The sequence below is a fragment of the Diplotaxodon limnothrissa genome, linkage group LG6, assembly GCF_057381915.1.
Source record: "Diplotaxodon limnothrissa isolate DT_005_m linkage group LG6, D_limnothrissa_male_GT1.1, whole genome shotgun sequence".
In the NCBI taxonomy this organism is placed as follows: domain Eukaryota; kingdom Metazoa; phylum Chordata; class Actinopteri; order Cichliformes; family Cichlidae; genus Diplotaxodon; species Diplotaxodon limnothrissa.
The window spans coordinates 23,040,290-23,062,818 of record NC_140601.1 but is presented as its reverse complement, the minus strand read 5'-3'; the positions used below and the strand labels follow the sequence as shown (position 1 = coordinate 23,062,818).

General features: G+C 38.3%; 1 protein-coding gene across 1 annotated transcript; it reads left to right on the top strand.

The window, feature by feature from the left end:
• The first annotated feature begins 524 nt into the window (after positions 1-524).
• ugt8 (UDP glycosyltransferase 8) lies at positions 525-21,508 on the top strand. Its single transcript, XM_085356968.1, has 6 exons — positions 525-682; positions 5,213-6,045; positions 10,091-10,233; positions 16,325-16,401; positions 17,437-17,656; positions 18,727-21,508. Exons 2-6 carry the CDS (start codon positions 5,215-5,217, stop codon positions 19,103-19,105), a joined length of 1,650 nt encoding a protein of 549 aa, XP_085213094.1. The 5' UTR covers positions 525-682; positions 5,213-5,214; the 3' UTR covers positions 19,106-21,508.
• Positions 21,509-22,529: the final 1,021 nt, after the last annotated feature.

Genomic DNA, 22,529 nt, shown 5'->3' with positions numbered 1-22,529 from the left:
CCCAACATTTAGAAGCGTTTATGAATTTCGGTGGGCCGAGTGTTGAACACCGGCACCATCAGGAACTAATTAGAAGCACACCCACATAAAAGGTGAGAGAAATAAAGAAATCTTTTGTAAAGGGTGCCTTATGAAGTGATACTACGAGACCTCATAATATCCGGTCATTACACAAGTCCAAACTTACTGATTGTGGCTATAAATAACAGTAAATAAAAGTGAATATAATTTAATTTTCTGCTTGATTTAATCGATTTGAATTTAAAAGACTTAACATGGCGCCTCCTTTTCTACCTTACCTTCGATCGCTACGCTCATTTAAAAAAAACCCCAAAAAAACAATACAAAAACCCAAAACGATTGTGTCAACACAAACTGAGTCACCTAGCATGTAGGCTTACCTGTATGGGCTGTTATACTCCACCGCTCCGTCGTGTTTTTTCCCTTCTTTCTGCCACTCCCTTCACTTCCATCCTGCAACACAGATAGCCCCGCCTTTCGGCCACTCCTGTGTGGGACTCTGAGTTTAATGCTCCCTCCGCTCCTTCTCGGTTGCCGGGGGACGTGTTTTACTGACTACCTTTTGCGTTGTTTCTACACGACGCGTAAAATTCTCTTCAGGAAAATCGAGACTGCTGCAGTTTCACCTTTAATTTCTCCCGAACTACACTGAAGTCCCCAGGTAAGGCCAACCCAGGCGAACTTTTAGTCAACAGGTGCTTTTACCTGGTTCGCCCATAAAACTTGGCAGTTTTATTTTTTCATACAGGTGGCTGATATTGATGAAGATGACAGGTTACAGGCTACTTTCTTACCTTTTTTTTTTAAAGCTCAGCCGGCTGTCCCCATCCCCCTCGAGGTGCAGGTGTAGTCAGGTTGCTATCTTATGCTGTGTTCACGTCCCTTGCGAAATATCCACGCCGAAAATGTCTTTCTTTAGCCGAGAATCATTGTTTCGCATTTTTTCCTTAAATTTAAAAGCTGATCCATTTTGCAGAGTTGGATATATATGTGTGTGTGTGTGTGTGTGTGTGCGTGCGCAGCTTTATTCATACATTTTTCCTCATAAAAATATAATTTTTGGTCCCTGGATTTTTGCCCTTCTTGACTTGAAGGATTAACCTTTTCTCCCATGACTTAAGCTATGATCGATATATATATAGAGAGAGCTATAAAACATATAAAGACCTGTAGAAATAGGCAAACACGACCACTACTACATTGGTGTTTTGTTTTGTTTTTTTGGGTTTTTTTTAGTTAGCTTACTTATCACACATGATATCAAATCTGTTGGCCGGACTTTTACGTTCCATTACAGATGTTTAGAGTTTACAGTTTAATATCACGTGTCCAGTGGACTGTCTTATATGACCTTAAGCTAAGGTATTTCAATACCAGGCGTAAAGACGGCGATTCTCTGTGACTTTTTTTTTCCTTGTGGGAGGGTCAACATCAGAGCACCTGTTAAGCCAGTCCTGTTCCTCCGACGCAAAGTGATCACCTGACATTTTTCTTTTTCTTGACTGCTCAGTCTCTGTCAGGCCAGAGGTAGTTATGTCACTCGTGCGTGTGTGACAGTCACTGCTAAACAGACCAAAGTAAGTCCAACTTGAATTTCGATTGGGATGAATTTCGTCCTCAGAAATTCTTTGCGGTATTGATTTAACAGTCAGACTGTTGGTTTGTGTTATGACGTGTGCCTTTGCTCAAATCTTACCCTTATTATAAGGGATAAAAGGATATCCCTCCTAGACTGTGACAGCCTGCCTTACTTAACAAACTGTGTTCCCACTTACTTAGGGCCAATCCTATTTTGTTTCCCCATTGATAATATTTTTAAGCAAATAGGGGAATTTAATACCATCACTATCACATTCATCACTTCTTTCTTATTTCTGGTTCACCTCGGTTGCTGGAACACATTGGCTTTATCCCAGTCTCCTTTTTATTTTATCCTTCTTTATTTCCTGACACAATGTTTATCTCTTGAAAAAGACAGACCATGTCTGACCACATTGATTGGTGCTTCCTTATCTGTAGTTCACATTAATGAGATACCATCACTGTAAACTCATTCGCTCTGTCTTTGTGTATTTGCTGACATAATGTTTTAAAAGACGGAGCCTGTCTGACCTGTTCTCGTGTAGCAGTGCCATAATCATGATGAAAGGGAGGGAGCAGTAAGGGTAGTCGCGTGTTCAGAATCAAGGTAAAGGTGAGGGGAAAATACCTTATACTGGACAAAAAGCTGTGATTTTTCCCTTTGTCAGTGGAGAACACGTTGTCCCTGAGCAGATCTAAAGGCTCTTGACCTTTACTTATCTGTGAAGTGCTCTTGCATCACCTTCCATCTTAGAGTTAACAGTACAAAGTATTGTTTCCAGATATCACAGAATTTCAACTAACCTTTTATATACTCGACCTGTTATAACTTTTCACACATATGTGCACTTGCATTTTTTTTGCTGATGACACTTGTATGCAGCCACTAGGCCCAGATACGTGTTGCTATGTCAAATTTCATTATGAGGGTTTAACCTCGGGCATGATTTAAAAGAAAAGGATTGCATCACACCTTTCAGCAGGTTACGAAGCCGTCTTCCGCCAGTAGTCACCAGCTAGCCGAGCAATAGGACTTCAAAGCTACCATCATCTGGATGTCTGAACCCATTTAATCTTTTAGATTGTTTTTTCTTTGATTTTTCTAAAATTCAAGCGTTATTACCTCAGGCTAGCCAGTCTTGCCCTTCAAGGTCCTCAGCTGGGTTCTTTTTTTTTTTTTCTTTTTTTTTTTTTTGCAGCAAATAAACCTAAGACCAGTTTATCTTGCTTCACTTGAGAGATATGAGCCAAAAATAAATAGCTAAAGGCTGACTTGTGTTTGACTTAATATCAGCTCTTGGACGTCACTTCTCCGCTCTCACCATGGTGAATTGAACTAATGAGCCCCCACTGTGGAAACAGCAAGGGGCCTCCTGCTGTGTTACATCCCGAAAACGTTAGTCTGCATTAGAGAGTGTTAATCACGGTATAATTACCACATTGTGGCACTGATTGGATAAAAGTGCTTCCTGCCAAAACTATACTTGGTTTGATTTTTAGTAATGCATAAGACATTATGTGTGCAGAAAATGCTACAAAACAGGGAACCTGAATGGAAGACTAATTTTAAGATAATCACATAGTTAAAGTCCCCCCTCAAAAACTATTAAATACTTTCTTTCTCAGTTACTTTTGTGTTGATTTTGAATAAAAAAAATACAAATTATTGTGCAGAAGAGTTGTTATGCTTAGTTTTTTTTTGTTTTAAGAAATATTTTGTATGTCTGAGCTGTCAGATATTGATCATGCATCATATTCAACGACTGAAACCATTTTTTTTCCTGTTAAATAACTGTAATTTAGCATCTTCATCAAAACAAAAAACGGAGTCTCTATCTTTTTGATTAAAGAGGTGGTGCGTTGTGGAAGATTAACTGTTGCAGATACATTAAATTTAGATTTTTCTTTAAATGACCAATACTGTTAATTTAGAGCAGCTGTGGCATAAGCCTTACATTGGGTGGTGGACTAATAAACTTGTTAAACACTGTACAAAGTTTATCTCGTTAAGCTTAATAGTTTATTAATCATTGTTAATTATCATGTAAATCTAAAGGAAATCAGTATCCTGCATGGGCAGACTAAGACGTTAATTGTAGATTTGGAAAATGCAGCCATTACTGCCTACATCACATTTGTCTGATTACCTTTGTATATTTTAACAGCGGCTTAGCTCGTAAGATGAATCGCACAATATCAAAAGTATCAACATTACACTGATTTATCTCCCAGCATTCCCCTGCTGACTATTATCTTACAAACTACAATAGCTGTCTTCCCAAAGTTTGCTCTAATCTTCCCCATCTCATTTTGTTTCCATCCATATAATCCCATAATATTATATCCTTCAATTCTCTGAATCCAGATCACTTCCTCAGCTGTCCCTGCACACACGGTAACCAGACTCCATTGTTGGTAACCTAAGTCATGACGCATCTTAGTCCTCAGTAGACATTGGCTGGTTTCTATAGTTACCATCAACAGTCTGTGCTGAGAAGTGTCTGTAACAACATGCTGAGGCTATTTTAATGCAAAATGGTGACATCCTTTAGTCCTCTTCATACCTTGCCTTGAAGAGAGAAACTCCATATTGTGATTAAACAAGTGTCTTCCTATTATGATTGAATGCTATAAGGCGAGCAGAATCAACAGGTGCAATTGTAATACAATCGGGAGATATTACTTGTGCCATGACAAAACAAAATGTAGGAGATGTATTGTGGGGCAGAGAGGATATCATAAATGGCTCACCCTTGAAAGGCTTCCAGACCAACATACAACTTTCTATATTCATCTATAGGTATTTAAATAGCACCCATACATTTCCGTTGGATGTCATCACCACACAGCTAACTGTAGCAACTTATGGGTTAGGCACTGTAGATAAATGTAACCCGCGTAGTGGACGACCCTCCATAAAAAGGCTTTCACTGTTAATCATTAATCCAAATGAGAGGGGCCGAGAGAGAGAGCAAGAGAATGGGTGTAGGCATATAGGGCACAGGCTATGAAATGGAGGCTCAATAATAGTTCTTTGTGTTTGTATTTGTGAATAGGGCGGCTGGAGGTTCAGAATGACGTTGGTGCTACCCACACCATGTCAGCGACAGTTGCGCACAGGGTGATTAGAAATGGAGCGGTGGAATCGAAGTACGTCAGAAGAAAGAAGAAGTTGATAAGGAAATGTAATGTTTTGATGCCAGAAAAATGAAACGGCACAAAAGCTGAGACCTTGTAATTTCTTCATATGGATTTGTATGTATGAGAGAACTGAAAGAAAATTTATACAGCAGAATTCATTTCCAGGCTTGAAGTTCAATGAACAGGAAATAAGAGTTTCAACTCTCTGAATCATGCTCTGCTGATAGAGATAAAGGTTTATCTCAACTAAATAAACTCGTCTAATTAGTAATTTTCCATCAGCCTCCTCCTTGAAGGTGCAAAGCACACAGACAAGTAACTCCTAGTAAACAAAGTTTTATGATGCATTGCTTTTGGATAAACGGTGATCTGTATCTGTATTATAATATTGCATTGGAATGTCTGTACTGTGTATTTTGCAGCTGTAATCCTAATATTGCTCTTTTTATTATTATTATTATTGTTTCAGCCATGCTACTACCCTCATCACTCCTACTCCTCCTGGGCCTCCTCACATGGAGTCCCAGTACGACAAGAGCCGCTAAAGTGATTGTGGTCCCACCCATCATGTTTGAATCGCACCTCTACATCTTCAAAACGCTGGCAACAGCTCTACACAAGGAGGGCCACGAGACCCATTTTCTAGTTTCAGAGGGTCGTGAGGTCCCGCCCTCTCCTCACTACCATTTACAGCGCTATCAAGGGATCTTTAACAGCACCACAGCTGACAATTTTCTCCAATCCAAAGTCACCAACATCTTCTCAGGCCGCCTGACATTTCTCGAACTGTTTGACATTCTTGACCACTACTCTCAGAACTGCGATGCTGTCGTTGGCAATACTGAAGTAATGAATCGGCTGAAAGAGGCCAAGTTTGACCTGCTGCTAGTGGACCCCAATGAAATGTGCGGTTTTGTGATTGCTCATATCCTGGGTGTGCAATATGCTGTTTTCAGCACCGGCCTGTGGTACCCTGCAGAGGTTGGAGCCCCGGCCCCGTTATCATACGTACCGGAATTCAACTCGCTGCTGACCGACCGCATGTCCTTGATGCAGAGGATTGCAAACACAGCTGTTTACCTCGTACAGCGCTTTGGAGTCCATTACATCGCACTGCCCAAGTATGACCGGATTATGAAGAAACACGGAGTAAAGCCTCAAGTGGCCATGGCTGACTTGGTGCAGGGAAGCCGGCTGTGGATGCTGTGCACTGACATGGCTCTGGAATTCCCCAGACCCACCCTTCCACATGTGGTGTACATAGGTGGCATCCTCACCAAGCCTCCCAGCCCACTGCCACAGGTCAGTACCAAAAGGGACACAAAGCTGACGAGCTTATTATGAGGGTTGTTCTATTTTGTCATGTCCAAGAGAACTTGTGCAGTCTCCTTTTGGCTAATGCAGCATTTAAACAGCTCGCACAGCAAGGTATTTTGATACATTGATACAAATGTGACCATAGTCTTGAATCAGTCCTTATCCTTCATATGAAACACTGCTGACAGTATCATAAGAAAGCAGCAAATGTTAAAAATCCAACAATTATTGCATTCAAATTTTCAGGTGTGTCACCTCACGCCTTTACATGTCCTATTCTCTTGTACTCAGGCCCAATGCTAAACTTGTATTTGAGATAGGCTTATTCATTTCAAGATCTGAACAATGGAGCCTACATTTCATGAATGCATCTGCATCTAGTGCTCACAGAGGCCTCTATAGGAGCCTGAGCATAAAATGAGCGCTCTTATGCACTGGTGACAGAAGCACTGTAGTACAGCTGGCTCATGGGAACAGAGTTGAAACAGGTCATTATGCAAATATGTGTCTTTATTGGTCAGAATGGGAAGCTGCATTGTTTTTCTAAGTATTATACTAATATTAGTATATTAGTATAATTAGATTAATACAGTAAATTTTGTTATGGGTGTGGTCTGTGTTTGAGAACCCTGAAGAGTTATGAGAGGTATTATAAAGGCATGAGAAAGGACATACTCCTTATTTTTTTCCATTCTTTAGCCTAAATCCATTCTGCAAACTGTTTCTCTTTTGTCACTGAATTATTCAGAGTTAATCAAAGACGCAGCCCTTTTTCAGAAAAGGCCTTAATCTGTTAAACTGTAGTATCATTAAGTAGAAAATAATGGCTAATCCATGTTTCTTATAGCCAGTCATAAGATAAAAATGAAATCGTCACACGAGAATTTGGAGCCAATAAAATGTTGGCTTTTTTTTTTTTTTTCCAAAATAGTTGCCGAGTAATTAACCACTTGTTGAAAAACAACCCTTTGGGAACTTGCAAAAGCTTGGCTGCAACGTTCCTCTTGAATTTTAATCAAATTCACACATCTCTAGTTAATGAATTGTTTTTCTGCACTTTTATCTCTTGAAACGACTTCGTCTTTATGTCTTCACAGTTTGCTGTTATTCACACTAGCTAGTTTCCATTATCTATTGTTTTTTATCACTTGTGATATTTTCTAATCACAATGTGCTACAAAGTGACCCTTTCTAGAAAAGTCTGGTGTGATGATTGGTTTAGGTTCAATGTACACGGCAGATTTTGAGCAAAAGGGGGAAGGGTGTTGAGGAGAGGCGGGTAGTGATGGGGGGGTTAGTCCAGCGTTTGGACATTGCGAGCGCGGGCTGTCGGTATCTGCTGCGGAGGGTTTTAGGAATGCCACACCAGCCAATAGGGAGTATTGTGCAGTGTTGTGTGGAGGGTTATAATGGAAGTGGAGGGAGAACGAGGTCATTGTTCTAACCCTAACTCTGGGGACACTGAGACTCTTTTATGGGGTCACTAAGGCCGTGTTGTAGGGACAGTAGGGGGTATGCTGCTGGGACACAGAGCCCAGTGTGCCCGTGAAGCTGCTCTGTGCCAGGGCAGCCTTAGCTCCTGCAGCTGGACCGTTAGCCTCCCTCTCTCCCTACTTGTCCGGCAATCCTGTCTCTCCAACATGGCTGCTCCCTGATCGGTCCCCAACCACTGTTAGTCAGTCCATCCTCACTTTTACAAAAATATATTTTACTATTGGACAAACTAATGGTTTCTTAAGTGCACATCAGGACACGCCCCAGGGTTGGGTTAATATCCAACTGCCTGTTGTCCTTTCAACAACCTGTAAGAGCAAATATATTTTTAGAGATGTGTAAATGCCTGTAAATTAATAAAAAGCTGGGCATAACATATGATGCTAAAGTACACAGACTTGTTGACATTTAAGGTCTTCTTGTATGACTTTTCCTTATAATATTGCTAAGAATCTCAATAACTGTCAACTCTCAGCTCTAGCTCAACACAACCTAAAAGGAGACTTCACATCTTTTTAAAATTAATTACCTACCAACTGAAATTCTCAGACAACTAAATTAGCAAAATAAAATGACAACAATCACAGACAAAAAAACAACTGCAAACAGCCAACATAGATTAGTCCAGTCATCCAACCCTAGCAAACCCAAACTCAAATGACTGTTTGTCATGATTTCTTCTTTCAAGTGCCTGTTGAGAAGCACTGTAGTCCAAGTAATGGCAGGCTGTTACTAAAAAAAGAAAAACACCCCCCAAAAAACAGCACCACATGGCAGAGTGTTCCATGTTGCAGGTTTGCTCATGGACGACTCCTCGTTTTTTACAGGAAGAGTGCTTTAAAAGCGTATGGTATTGGATTTATATGTAGATTTGTGGTTATAATTTGCTTAGTGTAGTTTGTAGGAACCCGTGAGTTCTGTTATTTCAGTTGTTGTGCTGATAGTTTTACATCTTTTATTTGAATAGAGCGAGCATTTAAGGTATTGGATGGTCTCTAATTAGGATAGCTAGAATCTTAGGTTCAACACATCAATAGTACTCAAAAGTTGTTGTTTTTTTTGCTTTGTTTTTTTGTAAAAAGGCTTTACTTGGAAAATGATACCATAAAAGGTAATGTTTTAACCTTGTTGTAACTCATAGAGATAATACTATACCTTGCCAGCCTCAAACTTGCAAAGACTGTTAAACATTCAATTAGTAATTATAACTTGGAGCACAGAAATACCCAACTTGGCTTTAAATAATACAGAAGTGCTCAAAAACAAACATTCATGGGTTAATGACGTCTGCTCCAGTCCACCATTATGGATAACTATACTCAAATTTATTGTTACCCTGGTGATTTCACTCTCCTACATGGCCAACTGTAGGCACCAGGGTTGCTTCCAGTAAAGGCAATTCAAATGAAGGGATCTCTTGAAAGGGATCTGTGACATTGCTTCTTGATAGAGGCCTCTGCTGAGTTTTCTTCGAGCAACAAGAAGTCCTGTTTTTCTTAGAAACTTTAAATATATCAAACCTTAGAATTTCAAACTAAAATGTAAGCCTGCTTTAGCATCTACTTGCCAACCAGTTGGAGAATCCACTTTTGTTTTTTTCTCCCACTGACCCGTGGTTGTCAGGTGGTAACTGATTCTGTCTCTTTGGAGATTTAGCAGTTATCATTTTCACCGTGACAGGCAGCAACCCTCCTGACCATTTAGGAATATACATTTGTTCCTTGCAATTGGTGATTGCCTGTGGTTGCTAACTGGCCTTTACGTATATTACCATCTATGTGAGTTTATATTTTGAATAGGTGAAAATGTGTTATAAAAGACTTGTGTACATATTGAATGTTATTTAGCGTCAGTTTTTCTGGGCTTGGTTGCTGATGATCAGGAATGACTAATGTTTTTTGATTGCACCTATATCAACAGCTCATACACAGAAAAATCTGACAGTAGTACAAAGTTGATACTAAATGGTTGAGGTTGTAGAGTATTACGTTTTTTGTTAATTAACATATAATTTCATTCTAAAAATCAAAGGATCTGAGCTTAGATGCATCTCTACAGAGTTTTCAGGCTGGAATATGTTATTGGGTTTTAGAGCCTCTGTACTTATCAGCCTTCAGACATGATTACCGGTTGTTCTAACATTATTAAAAAAGTAGTTTAGTGTACTGCGTTTTCATATTAAAGTTAGATTGTAGCATTTATTCAGTCTTATACTGTCATCCTACATTTATATGCAAACCTGTCAAAATGGATGTGCACAATAAACTCTGCTATGTCAGTACAATAAATGCTATCGTCACATAGGCGTGACTGCAAACCTTCGCAGATAACTAAAACAGTGTTTAGAGTTTATGTGACTTAGTCATGCTTTATTGACGCTGATGTCATGTATTTGTTCTTAAGGCTCTAAAAGAAAATCCTGAGTTAAATTGTAAATTGAAGCACTTTCAAATATGAAATACATGTTTTTTTTTCTTTCTTTTTTTTAAAGCTGTACTTTATCCCTCCCTGGTCTTTTTTTCTCATGTTCCTACAGGGTTTTGAAGACTGGGTGAAAGACACAGAAGAGCACGGCTTTGTAGTTGTGTCATTTGGAGCCGGCGTAAAGTACCTTTCCAGTGACATTGCTCACAAACTAGCAGGTGCCCTTGCCAGACTGCCCCAACGTGTTATCTGGAGGTAAAGAATCTACTTTCAATTTAAAAGATGTGAATAGAACTTTCTAAAACCTAAAATTAACAACAGTCTTCCACTAGGCATTTTTTTTTTCTTTTCTGTTTCTTTTTTTGGTTGTTTGTTGTGTTTTATGGAGAAACCTGCAGTGGTGGTAAAACGTGTATGCGCTCTTCCTGATTTTCTGTGTTTCTGTATGTTTGTCTCACTTAAATGCTTCAGATCATCAACCAAATTTAAATATTAGACAAAGATAACGCAAGTTAACGTAGTTTCTAAATAAAGGTGTTATGATATAAATTAACTGCTGTGTATCACATGTTCGGAAAGCCACACCTGTTCTCGATAATCTCGAAATGATTTAAATAAAACCTGCCTGATAAAGTGGAGTAGACCAAAACATTCTCAAAGGTTAATTCAGGAACAAATGGGAAACAAAGTAATTGGGATCTCTCAGTCTGGAAAAGGTTATGAAGCCATTTCTAAAGCTGTGGGACTTTGGTGGATGGTGGAAACATGGAACAATGGTGAACCTTCTCAGGCCGACCAAAATTACAAGAACGGAGCAACGACTCATCTAAGAGGTCACAAAAGACCCCAGAACAACATCCAAAGAACTTTAGGCCTCACTTGCCTCTGTTAAGGTCAGTGGCCATTACTCCACCATAAGAAAGAGACATAACATTTTTTACTAGAGGTCATCTGGTAGATCAAATAAAATTGCGCCATGAATGCTGAAACTTGTTCGTGCCACAGTAAAACTTGATCAGTTGACAGTGACTTTATAGTTTAAGGATGGAAGTACCTTTGCAATTTTTTTTCCTTTCTAAATTTAGCCACAAGTAATTCAGCCCGAGTACTGCTCTGATAAACACACTTTTGCATATGTGAATGAGGTGCAGACAATATATGACCATGTGACACGACAGGAGCTACTTCACTTTTAGCCGCAGAACTGCATTTGCAGCATATTCAGTTCTGTTTACTGCTTTCTGGATTAATTAATAACGAGAGGTAGTAGTTTAATGTTACATTAAAACCATCCATCAACCTTTTAATCATTAACAGGTATATTTGAAAAGCTTGCCATTCATTTACCACATTGACCCACATTTCTATGGATATTTTAACTAAATATGGGATAAAGGATAACTATTTGGTTTAAGGAAATTTTATCACATAATAATACTTTTTTTTTGTGTAATGTGAATCCAGGAGCAAAGTACTGATTTGCAGTAGATACACTTAACATTACACTGATGGGTATATAATGCAGAACAGGCACCTGCATGTAGAGGGTTGGCAGCTAGTTTGTAGAGGCCTGACTACACAGTTTCCAGTGATGTCATGCAAGTGAACTGTTAACCTTCCATTATGTTTTCCTCTGTGTAAATGCAGGTATGTCACTGCATGCTGTCTTTATTAGGTTTTAGGTCAGAGATTTAGGTTTTCTTGTCATGTTTTTTGTGTTCGGACTGCAAGTACAGATATTTCAGTGATCAGTCTTCATTTTATTGTAACACTTAAGTCTTAAAAAGAGATAATACCACATTGTGCCATTCCTTTTCTCTCGAGTTGGCCTTTGTATACTATCATCACACGTTTAAATCCCACACGTGGTGAAAAAGAAAAGGCAAGAAGTGCAAGGATAAATTTCAGAGTCACTAATAAATAAATAAATAATTTAAAAAAAAGACCTCTGTGCTGACTTTACTGATTATCTTATTGGGATTGTTTTCTTTTCTTTTGGAAAATACAGATTAAACAGATCGCTAAAGCTCAAGGCGAAATAGGACTCCTTTGTTCTTGCCGTGTGCCAGTTTATTCGTGTTAGCTTACTGACCTTCTGTGTCTTAGTAAAATGAGGCCATCGTACATATGCGTGACGTCTTTTATTTAGTTTTGGTGAGAGAGGTGGTAAAGAGGAACAAGTGAACTTACCCATGCAATGTTAAACTGCAAGAATTGACTGTTGTAAAAACTGGGTGGAGGGACCTCAGATGATTCCATTGTGGTTGCAATATTACCTTGATGACTATTTAAAAAAAAAAAAAAAAAAAATGCGGGTTGTGTTTATGTGTGCAACATTTTATGATACGGATTCATCTCTTTTGTTGCGTATAGTAAAATGAAACACATTCCCTATTTTCACTTCCCTAATTTTTCATGGTATGATAATCAGGCTTTTTATACAGGAATCTCATCACAGTAGAGAACAAACAAGATCCTCTTTTAAAGGGCAACAGTTATGCGATATTGTATGTTAATGCAGCTTTTAGTTTCCCTTCTAAACTAAGAGGTTAAAAAGGAAGAAGGCTGATGACGGTATCAGGGAGCCAGCCAAATGAATTGTGTCATTGATAATTGGCTCCATGAATGTAGGCTTTGATGGGCAGGACGGTGAATTGGTGCTTTGTTAAAGACAGATGAAAGAGTTTGGGCTGGGGAGGGAAGCAGACAGAGATGGACAGATGGGAGTCATAATGTAGCATGCATATGCTGAATTTGCGGAAATGCCTCCCCACACAAAAAACACACGAGTATTTAGTCAGTGGCATGATCTGCATATTTTTGAGTCGAGTGCATTATTTTCTTTATTGCCGACCAAGAAGAGAATTGAAAATGGTATTTAAGTAATGAATTTTAAATTCAAAATAAAATGCAATGGAATTGTTTTATTTTTGATATATTTAAAATGAACCAAGAAATTCTAAGTATTATTTTTTTTCTGTCTTGGAGGTCAGGGTGCCCCAGAAATAAACATGAGACCTAAGATGATTAAGTTAATGAGTTTTGCTTCAGTTTTTAGTTTGTAAACACTACCTTTAAAATGTGCTGTGTACATATAAAGTGGTGGCAAAATTCAGGTAGGCTTGCTCGGTAAACTTTGCATGTCTTGTGGCTCTAGGAAAATGTCAGCTTATTGGAAAGACTTTTGTTATTTAAGTAAACATACTGTTCCAAGCAGTAAGTCACGTGGCACAACCGCAAGGAATTCCACCCGATCAATGATGGTGATGTTCTTTGAAGCTCTATAGGTACTTGCAATGCTTATGTAATTTTGCAACAAAAAATTTATGTATCACTGTTCTATGTCTCGGGCGCTGTAGACAGTCAAAGGGATTCTTGCCAGAAATGTCAGTCAGAAAAAAATATGTACCGTAATTAATTTTAATGTTTTGCTTCCACCACTTAACATTTTCAATGTCAAAGACATAAAAAAAAAAAAGTATATAAAAAAATTTCTATTGACGCTTACATGCAGACATACACAGGCATTTAGAAGAACTTAAACACCTGTGAGTACAAAAGCACTTTTGCTTTTCAGCTTTTGTTGATGCAAATCAAGTTCATTTGTCTAGGTGCTTTCAACCTCAAGGTAATTCTAAATGCTTTGCATAAAACAATAGATCAAGAGTAAGTACAACTGTACGTTGTGTTGTTTTTTTAGTTTTTTTAACATTTACTTTTTAAGTTGCACAATGTGCAGAACAAAAAAGCCCAGTTAACATCCCTGTCACAACTGCAGATTTGGGGGGCACTGATTTAAAACCACTGCGAGCTGGTGTAATCCATATAGCTAGTTTTTGTCATTGAATTAAGAAATATTGTTTTGCACATGTAAACATTGATTAAGTTTATGTAATGGCTTAAAGTCCCCTGGAGATATGGTTTGCAGATTTGTGTTTAAGTTGCATAATTACAGTAAGAAATTTTTTACAAACTTGTTTCTTTTTAATTTTCCTTTTATTTATTAATTTTTGGTTCCCATGATTTAAGTTTGAAGTAGCATGCTGTGGATCGTAATGTCATTTTTGTCTGTACTGAAGTGCTACTGCCAGTTGACACAACTTCTCCCTGTTACTTAGATTCAAACCAGTTCAGTACTGTGCCAGAAAGACACACCCACATTTCCAGTCAGTCTAGAAGTATGTTAAAAATTTTCTGAAGTGTGTGTGTGTTTTTTTTTTTTTCCCCTGATATACGATAACCAAAGGCATTTATAAAACTCATAATAAGCGTATCTACATTTAGATTTTTTACCATGATGTAAGCAACTGCATCGGCAACACTTGAAATTTTAGATCGAACATTATCAACAAAGTAGTTGATTGAGGCCCAAAGAAGCACGAGTGTGAAAGAGAAGTTCAGAATAAATAAATCACTGGTGTATTTCATGTCGTTTTGGCATCACCATTTGGTTAAGCAATATGTCTCCCCTGATCAGTTGGCGATATCACAGAGAGCCAGAAACCACTTGACAAGTGTTTTAGTGACCAGTAATTTACTTCTACACTTTGCACACAGAAACTTGCATAGAGGTAAACGATGTAGATTTATTACCTGAGAGTCAGTCCTAGAGTTTTTTCGTGATATTAAAGGTGTGTGTTTGTATTCTGTTCTCCATTTTTCAATACAAACATGGACCATAGCTAACAGATAAGCATAATACAAAATACTGAGGAAATACAGGGTATAGAGGGGTGCTGGGCTCAGCTGTGGCTCACAGATCAGACAATTTAACAATTTGAGTGAGTTTCTGTTCATTACAGATATGATACCAAGGAAAAGGACAAAAGACATTCAAAAGAAGCATGATAAAATCATCAGTGGGTTTTATCAATGTGGAGATGACAGAGCTTCCTCAAACATGATAGCCTCTTTTTGTGCACACAGCTTCACAGTTTGCTTCAAAGTTCAGTTTAGAGTCAGTGACTGTTGCGAGATATTTTTGAGAACAAATACATTCCACTATCTGACCCTTAGACAATGTGACCTCTTGTGTATGCGTACTTCTGTCTTAGATATGGTTAACTGACGATAGGACTCGCACCATTTAACAAAATTAACAAAGACTGGGCCGTTTCATTATCCAGGGGAAGTTACACATTAAGCCAAAGAGTAAAAGATTATCAGTAAAAGAATGTAAACCAAGACGAAGTAAACAAAAAGGTTTTTGAGGCTGGACAAAAAGGGGTGGGAAAAAACAGAAATAAGATAATGTTACCATGTGCTGCTAAAGGTGTTGGCAGGTGGATTGTAACAACTAAATTTGTTAATATAGGTCAGTGTAGATTCAGTGTTGCCGTAGTATCGGTCTCATTTTTCAAAAGATACGATTTTCTATATTTTGTGCATGATTCATTTTGTGTATACGTTTTCTTACAGTTTCGAAATGACCTTGTCTGGCTGGCATTTACTATTATCCTCATTTACATATATCACAGCTCTTAGCAGCTAAAAAAATGCATTGACCAGACTGTCTCTTTAGTTTGTCGGTTATATCGTTTTTTAAAGTTAGTCACTGTGATTTGTCTGGCAGACTAATCCTCGCAATAATGTGAGGGATGAACACAACTCGCATAATCTTTATGGATAACTTCTGATCTCTTAGGACTAAACATCCAAATCTTTGTGTTAAAACACTACATTGTTAAAAAAAAAAAAGAATTTGACTGAGCACATTATTGTGGAAATTCACACTAATCACTAAGTGTTCATTAGCAATCAAGGTGAAAACCTGTGCAGTGAGTGTCGTTGTACACTCAGTAGTCCCCTTTTGTTCTTTTATATTTTCATAATTTTAATTATTTCCCCCCCCAGTGTCTTAGAAGTGTTAAGAAATTATACATTGTAGCAGAAAGAATCGCAATTAGTAGATGTGGCACTAGACTGCTTGAGCTACACAACCGACACTGTTTGCCACTGCACCACAGTGCGGAGTTAGTCACTGTGGTTGGAAACAGACTATTTCTGGCCCCACGCTCTACCAACCGTGCTCTATATTACTGACCTCATTTAGCATTTGAAAACTGCAATCAAGAGACAGTGTGACATGCAAACACTTGTGTAGTATGAAGAAACTTGGACTTTCTTACTTGATTTTTACTGGTAAAGTCTGGGTAGCACTTTAAAATAATGTCACACTTTATCAAGGTGTTAGCAAGTGCGTTATTCAATCTAATAAATTGTTACTTTGCTTAAAGCACCTCAAGATTTTTTTTTTTTCTCAATTGGCTTAAATTTAAGATTTTCTTCTCAAAACTAAAATAAATTGCTTCAATGTTTGTCCTCTGCATTGTTTCCTCCTCCTCAGATTCTCTGGCGTGCCACCCAGTAACCTTGGCAACAACACCAAGCTTGTTGATTGGATGCCTCAGAATGACTTATTAGGTAAGGACATGAGATCATTAAAAAAACGTAGCATCCAGTTCTTTTATCAACATATTTTGTTTGCGACTCAGATCGAGGTGATTCTAGTTAACTAAAACTGCAAATCAAAATACATGTAGTTAAAAAATCATTGTTCATGTTCATCGAGAAATAAATTAAAAATATATAGACCATGTAATTTTGATCTTGTCTTTGCAAGATTAGTCAAATTTAACAAATATGAGCAGACCTCAGTGCATTTCCTAGAAACGGTAACACTAACATGTATGTGAGTTAACCGTTTCCACAAAGTGTCGTTTGTGTTATAATACCCGTTCAGACCTTCTTAAATTCTAATCTGATGAAGAGCCCCCATTACAATAATTCACAATATCAAATATAAAACATTAAAATTACAGAAATGAGTCTGAAAGATGTAAACTCACACTGAAAACTAAATGAAACTAAACTCAAAGAAAATAAAAACAAGATTTTAAAAAACTGTAGGAACTCTTCTGTTATTATATTTACCTTGAAAAAAGTAAGAACGTTAATTTTTTGTACTACTGCTTGATGACAAGTTTTTACACATCCCTCAGGAGTTGTTGGTTTCACCCTGTGGGTGTGGCTCACTAGGTTTTGTGTAGTATGGATCCCTTCTTCACATACTTATTAACCTCACTAGAAAGAATACACACAGGTTCATTGTGCCTGACAGGGATGAGGAATATGCCACATTCAAAGTCTGACAGCAAGGACTTGATTATGCGACGATGTAATGCCATTTTACCTGCAGGACACACACTAGGACAGTAAGCATTATAAAATTAAAAATAACAATGTATGTTTTTCTGTAGTGTTATGGTTACCCACTGCTCTAAGCCATGGTCATAAAATGTTTTCCTTTTTTTTTTTTTTTCTGGTTTTCTTTTTGAATGATGCCTGATGTGCTGCTGTTTCACTTTCTCTAAACTGTTTCTAACCTTAGCAAAACAGCCCCGTCAAAAACTTTATGCATAACATACAAAAAACCACCTGTTGTTTCTTGTCATCTAGGTCACGCTAACACAAGAGCGTTCCTGAGCCATGGGGGCTTGAATAGCATCTATGAGGCCATGTATCATGGTGTGCCGGTGGTGGGTGTACCTCTTTTTGGTGACCATTATGATACTATGACGCGCGTAGCAGCCAAAGGAATGGGAATCATGTTGCACTGGAAATACATGACAGAGGAAGACCTCTTTACAGCCCTGAGCAGCGTCATCACAGACACCAGGTTAGTTTGTCTTGTACTGCTTTGTGTATTATTGCTTTTATCAGTGAGATCTGATAAAAGGCTTTTAGGTTTTAGCTTACCTAAAACCTAAAACCCAAGTCAGAGATAACGGGTATTATGAAGTAGGCTGGGCTCTATGCTTGAGACTCCATTCATATAAAAAGGCGTTTTTCACAGATCATGTGACTGCTGTTCTGCACAAAATGATCCCTCTGAGTGAATGTTATCTGATGGTGCCGATGATGATTAAAAAAACCTGACAAAAATCTTTAATTAACATTAAAAAAATAACAGTAAAATGCAATTGTTGCGATTTAAGACGAGATTAATGCTGCAGAAAACGGTTAATCTGGTGATTTAACACACTGTGGTAAAATAAACATTTTAATTCAGTTTAATTACTGTCAACAGCGCTCTGTGCTGCTGTTTATTTTTAAGATGACAGCCACACATTAGAGCTCTGAAACTTTTAATTGGATACGTTTAAACATTAAATGTTACTGCCTAATATCGGAGGCGTGGAAATCACTTTAGTTAGTTGCCAGTTAACTTTATTGATTGAACAGATATTCTTGGTGTGTATTTTAGTGGCTGCAATTCAAAAATAGCTACAATACAAAAACATTTATATATTTTCTGCACATGTACATTCTGGCATTGCTACCTACAGTTCATTTAGTGTTTTTCATAAAGTATGTTTTAACAACCTGCACACGCATTCTCCCTGCAGAGAGTTTACATTGCTCTTAAAACATGCAATAAAAGAGAGAATTGGTGATTCTTTCGGTGAACCTAACCTCCTGACTAGGTTATGTGTTCAACAGTAGTTACTATGGTGATTTAGCAAGATAAAGAAAGCCACACAGGGAACTCTGACTTCGAGCTTTTCTTAGCGTCGTAGCACACCCCCTGGTGACCTTTCATGATATCAGGTCATTGTGATTTAGGGTGTCTATAATATTTCATATTTTAAGCTATATGTTGATTTGGTTGTGACTGCAGTGTTTGTTCAACAAATCTCCTTCCTCATTTTTTATGCCATCTCACTTTTCCTCTACCTACCAACCTAGGTACCGCCAGCAAGCCCGTTATCTCTCCAATATTCACAAAGATCAACCAGGCCACCCTGTGAGCAGGGCTGTTTACTGGATCGGCTATATTCTCCGTCACAACGGTGCGAGCCACCTGCGCTCAGCTGTATATGAGGTGTCCCTCTACCAGTATTTCCTGCTGGATGTGGTCATTACTGTAGGGGCTGCCATGGCTCTTGCGGTCTTTGCCCTACGCCGGTTGGCACGATTGCTGAGGGGCAGGTCCAGGGACCACAGCAGAGGCGATAACGTCAGAGATGATGGCAGCATGGCCAATGGACATTGCCATAATGAGAACATGGCCAATGGGAAACACAAACGCAACGGCTCCTTGAAAAATGAAAAGAAGATCAATTGATGCTTCGAAAGGTTAGGAGGGATGAGGAAGAAGTTGCCCTACAGACTCAGCTCTAGCTTTTGGTTCACTGGTTTTATGAAAGTTTGGAAAGAAGGCTGTTCTTAGGTCTGCGTCTAGTGGCAACTGCTACTCAGAACAAGCAAGAGGCTGTGGAAAGGATACACAATGCGTCGTGTGAGGACAGAGCAAGACATCGGGTGCTCAAAATCTGTGTGTGTGTGTGAATATGGGTGAATGTGTGTGTGTGTGTGTGTGTGTGTAACGAGGTATATTTAACAAAAACTTTAACAACCACAACAGCAGGTGCAGCAATACATCATTAAATTTGTGAATTCTTTGAGGATGAAACACAGGAAAGACATATTTGGGGACATTATTTCTACCCGTGCGTCTTCTTTCCTGCCTGTTCTCTGTCTTCCTGCCTTCCTTACCAGTGGAAGGATGATGAAGAGGGGGAATCTTGAGCGCCAACCCTCTCATCCTCGAAAAATCAAAACAAAACAAATTAAGATGGCTTTTGAAAGATTTAGCATTAAATGTTTTTAACTGCAGAAGTGTTTGGTGAACTGTAAATAGAGGGTAAAACTATTTATTACTGTACAAATGCATTTTAATGATCAGACTTTTTAACGCGTCTTATTTTTAATTTATTTCATATCTCGGTCGGTGTGACAGCACCATGTACACTCCGAATCCTTAGCCCACATCTGCACTCCACCCTTGTCCTTCATACTCGTGAAACAGACAAACAAAGAAACAGCTGATGGCAGCAGTCAGCGTGAGTATGGCCCAGTCTGCGTGTTCTTTAATTGCATTATCCACAGAATGTACTGTTGTCTTCAGGCTGGCCAGTTTGTTCATGCACTGTTTTCCCTTTTCACAAGGTGGTGCCAACTTGTGACTGCACTTAGCTGTGCGGTCTTTGCATTATCTCTTGACTGACTTTTGTTGTGGTAGAGAGCGACTCTGCCGAACTCTATGTGGCTTGTCCTTGTGAAAAGGTGATCATGTTTTTTTTTTCTTTTTTTTCTTTTTTTCTGCAGTAACGATATTACAATATTATGAACAGGCAAAGCAAGATCAGAAAGCTACTTAAGCTCATGTAGTGAGGGGAGGAGTCTGGGCATTACTTACACTCATGATTAGTTGCATCATCAGCCCCATATTTTAATTCTTCAGCCCTCATCTCTCTCTCCTATTTTTTGATGTCATTTCCAGTGCTACACTTCACTTTGTACATCATTCAACTATGATTCAGCTGTTAATGATTTGTTAATAAATGTTTTAATTCTAATGTGTTACAGATGTTTTTAAATTATTCTGTTCAGGTAGATTTCCACTCAGCGCTTCACTTCTGTAAATCTTTTAGAAATGCTGTTGAGGTTTATGTGCAAACTTACCTTCTGTAATTATATTAATTCTGAGTGTGAGTTATTCACATTCTGTACACAGTTACACAGATTTATGGGTACGCAGTGTGCTTGAATACGTGTGTGTGGTTGTTCTGGACTAGGATGGGTGCATGAATGAAGCACAACAGATGTGGTTCACGTGTGGTGTTTGAACAGTGGCACTCACAATATCAAAATATCAATATCAGTTCAAGTGGAGGCTTTGTTTTAATTCAGGGGTCCGAACAAAAACGCTGCATTAACTGTCGAAGTACAACAGTTTAAGCCTGTTTTCTCAGGCTCAAATATAATTGGTAAATAAAATAGTCATTCTTTTAATAAAGGGTTAAAAATTACTTGCACTCAGTAACTACTGATGCCTAGAACCCATGGACATGTCTAAGGTTTTTTTCAGTTATTGTCTTCAGTCTTTAGGTTTGCTTTGGAAGTGAAATGCAGCTTAATCAGGTTGAGATCAGAGGGCTGCTTCAGTGATTGCACAATATTCCAGGTCATTAACTTCAAAAACTGGGTTCATTTCACAACATGCTTTCGGTCATTGTCCGTCTGAACAGTTACCCAGTCAGCTTTGCTGCATTTGGCTAAATATGAGCAGAAAGTATCGATCTGTTGACTTTAGACTGTCCCATCATCAGTAAATACTAGTGACCCAGAGCCACTTGAAACCACTCAAGCCCATTCATTATATTGGCCTTACCGTGTTATGTTATTGATTGTGAGTTGTCCCAAATATCGTGTATCTTTTTTTTCTTTCCATCATTCTGGACATGGTCCGCTCTAAGTTTCAACCTGTTGAAGAGTGCAATTCCAGAAGTGGTCTGACTTTTCTAATAGCTTTTATGAAGTTTGGTTGGTTTCTTCTGGTTTTGGTGTTTTTATTGTATAAAGGATCCTGGGATCATACACCTGTTGCCTTCATTTAGCATCCAGGCTTATTTTCCTCTTCACCAAAACCCTGGTTTTTCTTTGTGTATCTAATGAATTTGCTTTGTTTTGGGACCTTGAATGAGGTCTGTTTCAGTTTTATTGAGATTCCTTTTGACCTCATTTCACAGCTATGATTTCCAAATGCAAATTCCATGCTTGAAATCTATTTTACCTGCTAAATTTATGGGAAGAGGAACAACAAAAAAAAAAAAAACTCACCCGGTCTTTTCAATTATATCTGAGATCTTGAAAATAAGAAACTGCATTGGAAAAAAAGGTTTTAATTCTTTAGTTGTTCATGCAGTATTTTTGTTTAACCCTTTGATGATTCAATAACTGCACTTGAGCTGAATCTTGAAGAGTCAAGTCAAAACTATCCAAAACTCTGGCCATGACTGTATATGACCTAACTGTTGTCACTATTTCTACTCTTAATTTTTGCCACTGTGCCTGCTAATTGTAAATACAGGTAACAGAGAGGTATTTAAAAGGGAAAAAAGGATTGACATAGTTCAAACTATAGAAATAAACCCCTCATTTACAATGAATAATGATGTGTCAAAGTGATAACTGTCCCTGTGGGGAAATTCTCTTTTGCTGAGTTCAAAGTACAGTCGAAGATCATCTTTAGAGTCTGCAGGGTTTCATTATCCTTCTAATTTGTATTTTAGAAGGTGCTCGTAGGCATAGGAGAAGAAAAAATAATCACGAACGTGGGATCTTTAGTTGATTTATCAAACTACCAAGCTACACATACTGTGCTTCTTCTTGTTCTTCTACCTTTTTTTTAATGGATGGAATCATAGCAGAGGGACTGTTTACCAACAACAACAACCTTAATGTAATGGCAACGGAACATTTAACCTAGTCAACGTTGTTAAGAACAAAATGTTCACAAATACTTTAAAATATTTCAGAGAAGTTTTATGACCTTCCTTTCTCTGTGAGCTATAACATCACTTGCACAGCCCAACCCAGCCCATGGTGGGTATGGCTGATGGGCCTGCTAGTGCTACGCAAGCTATGAACAGGATCTGAAGAGAAATGTTTGTAAAGATGGTTGTTTTTTTTGTTTTTTTAGTTTT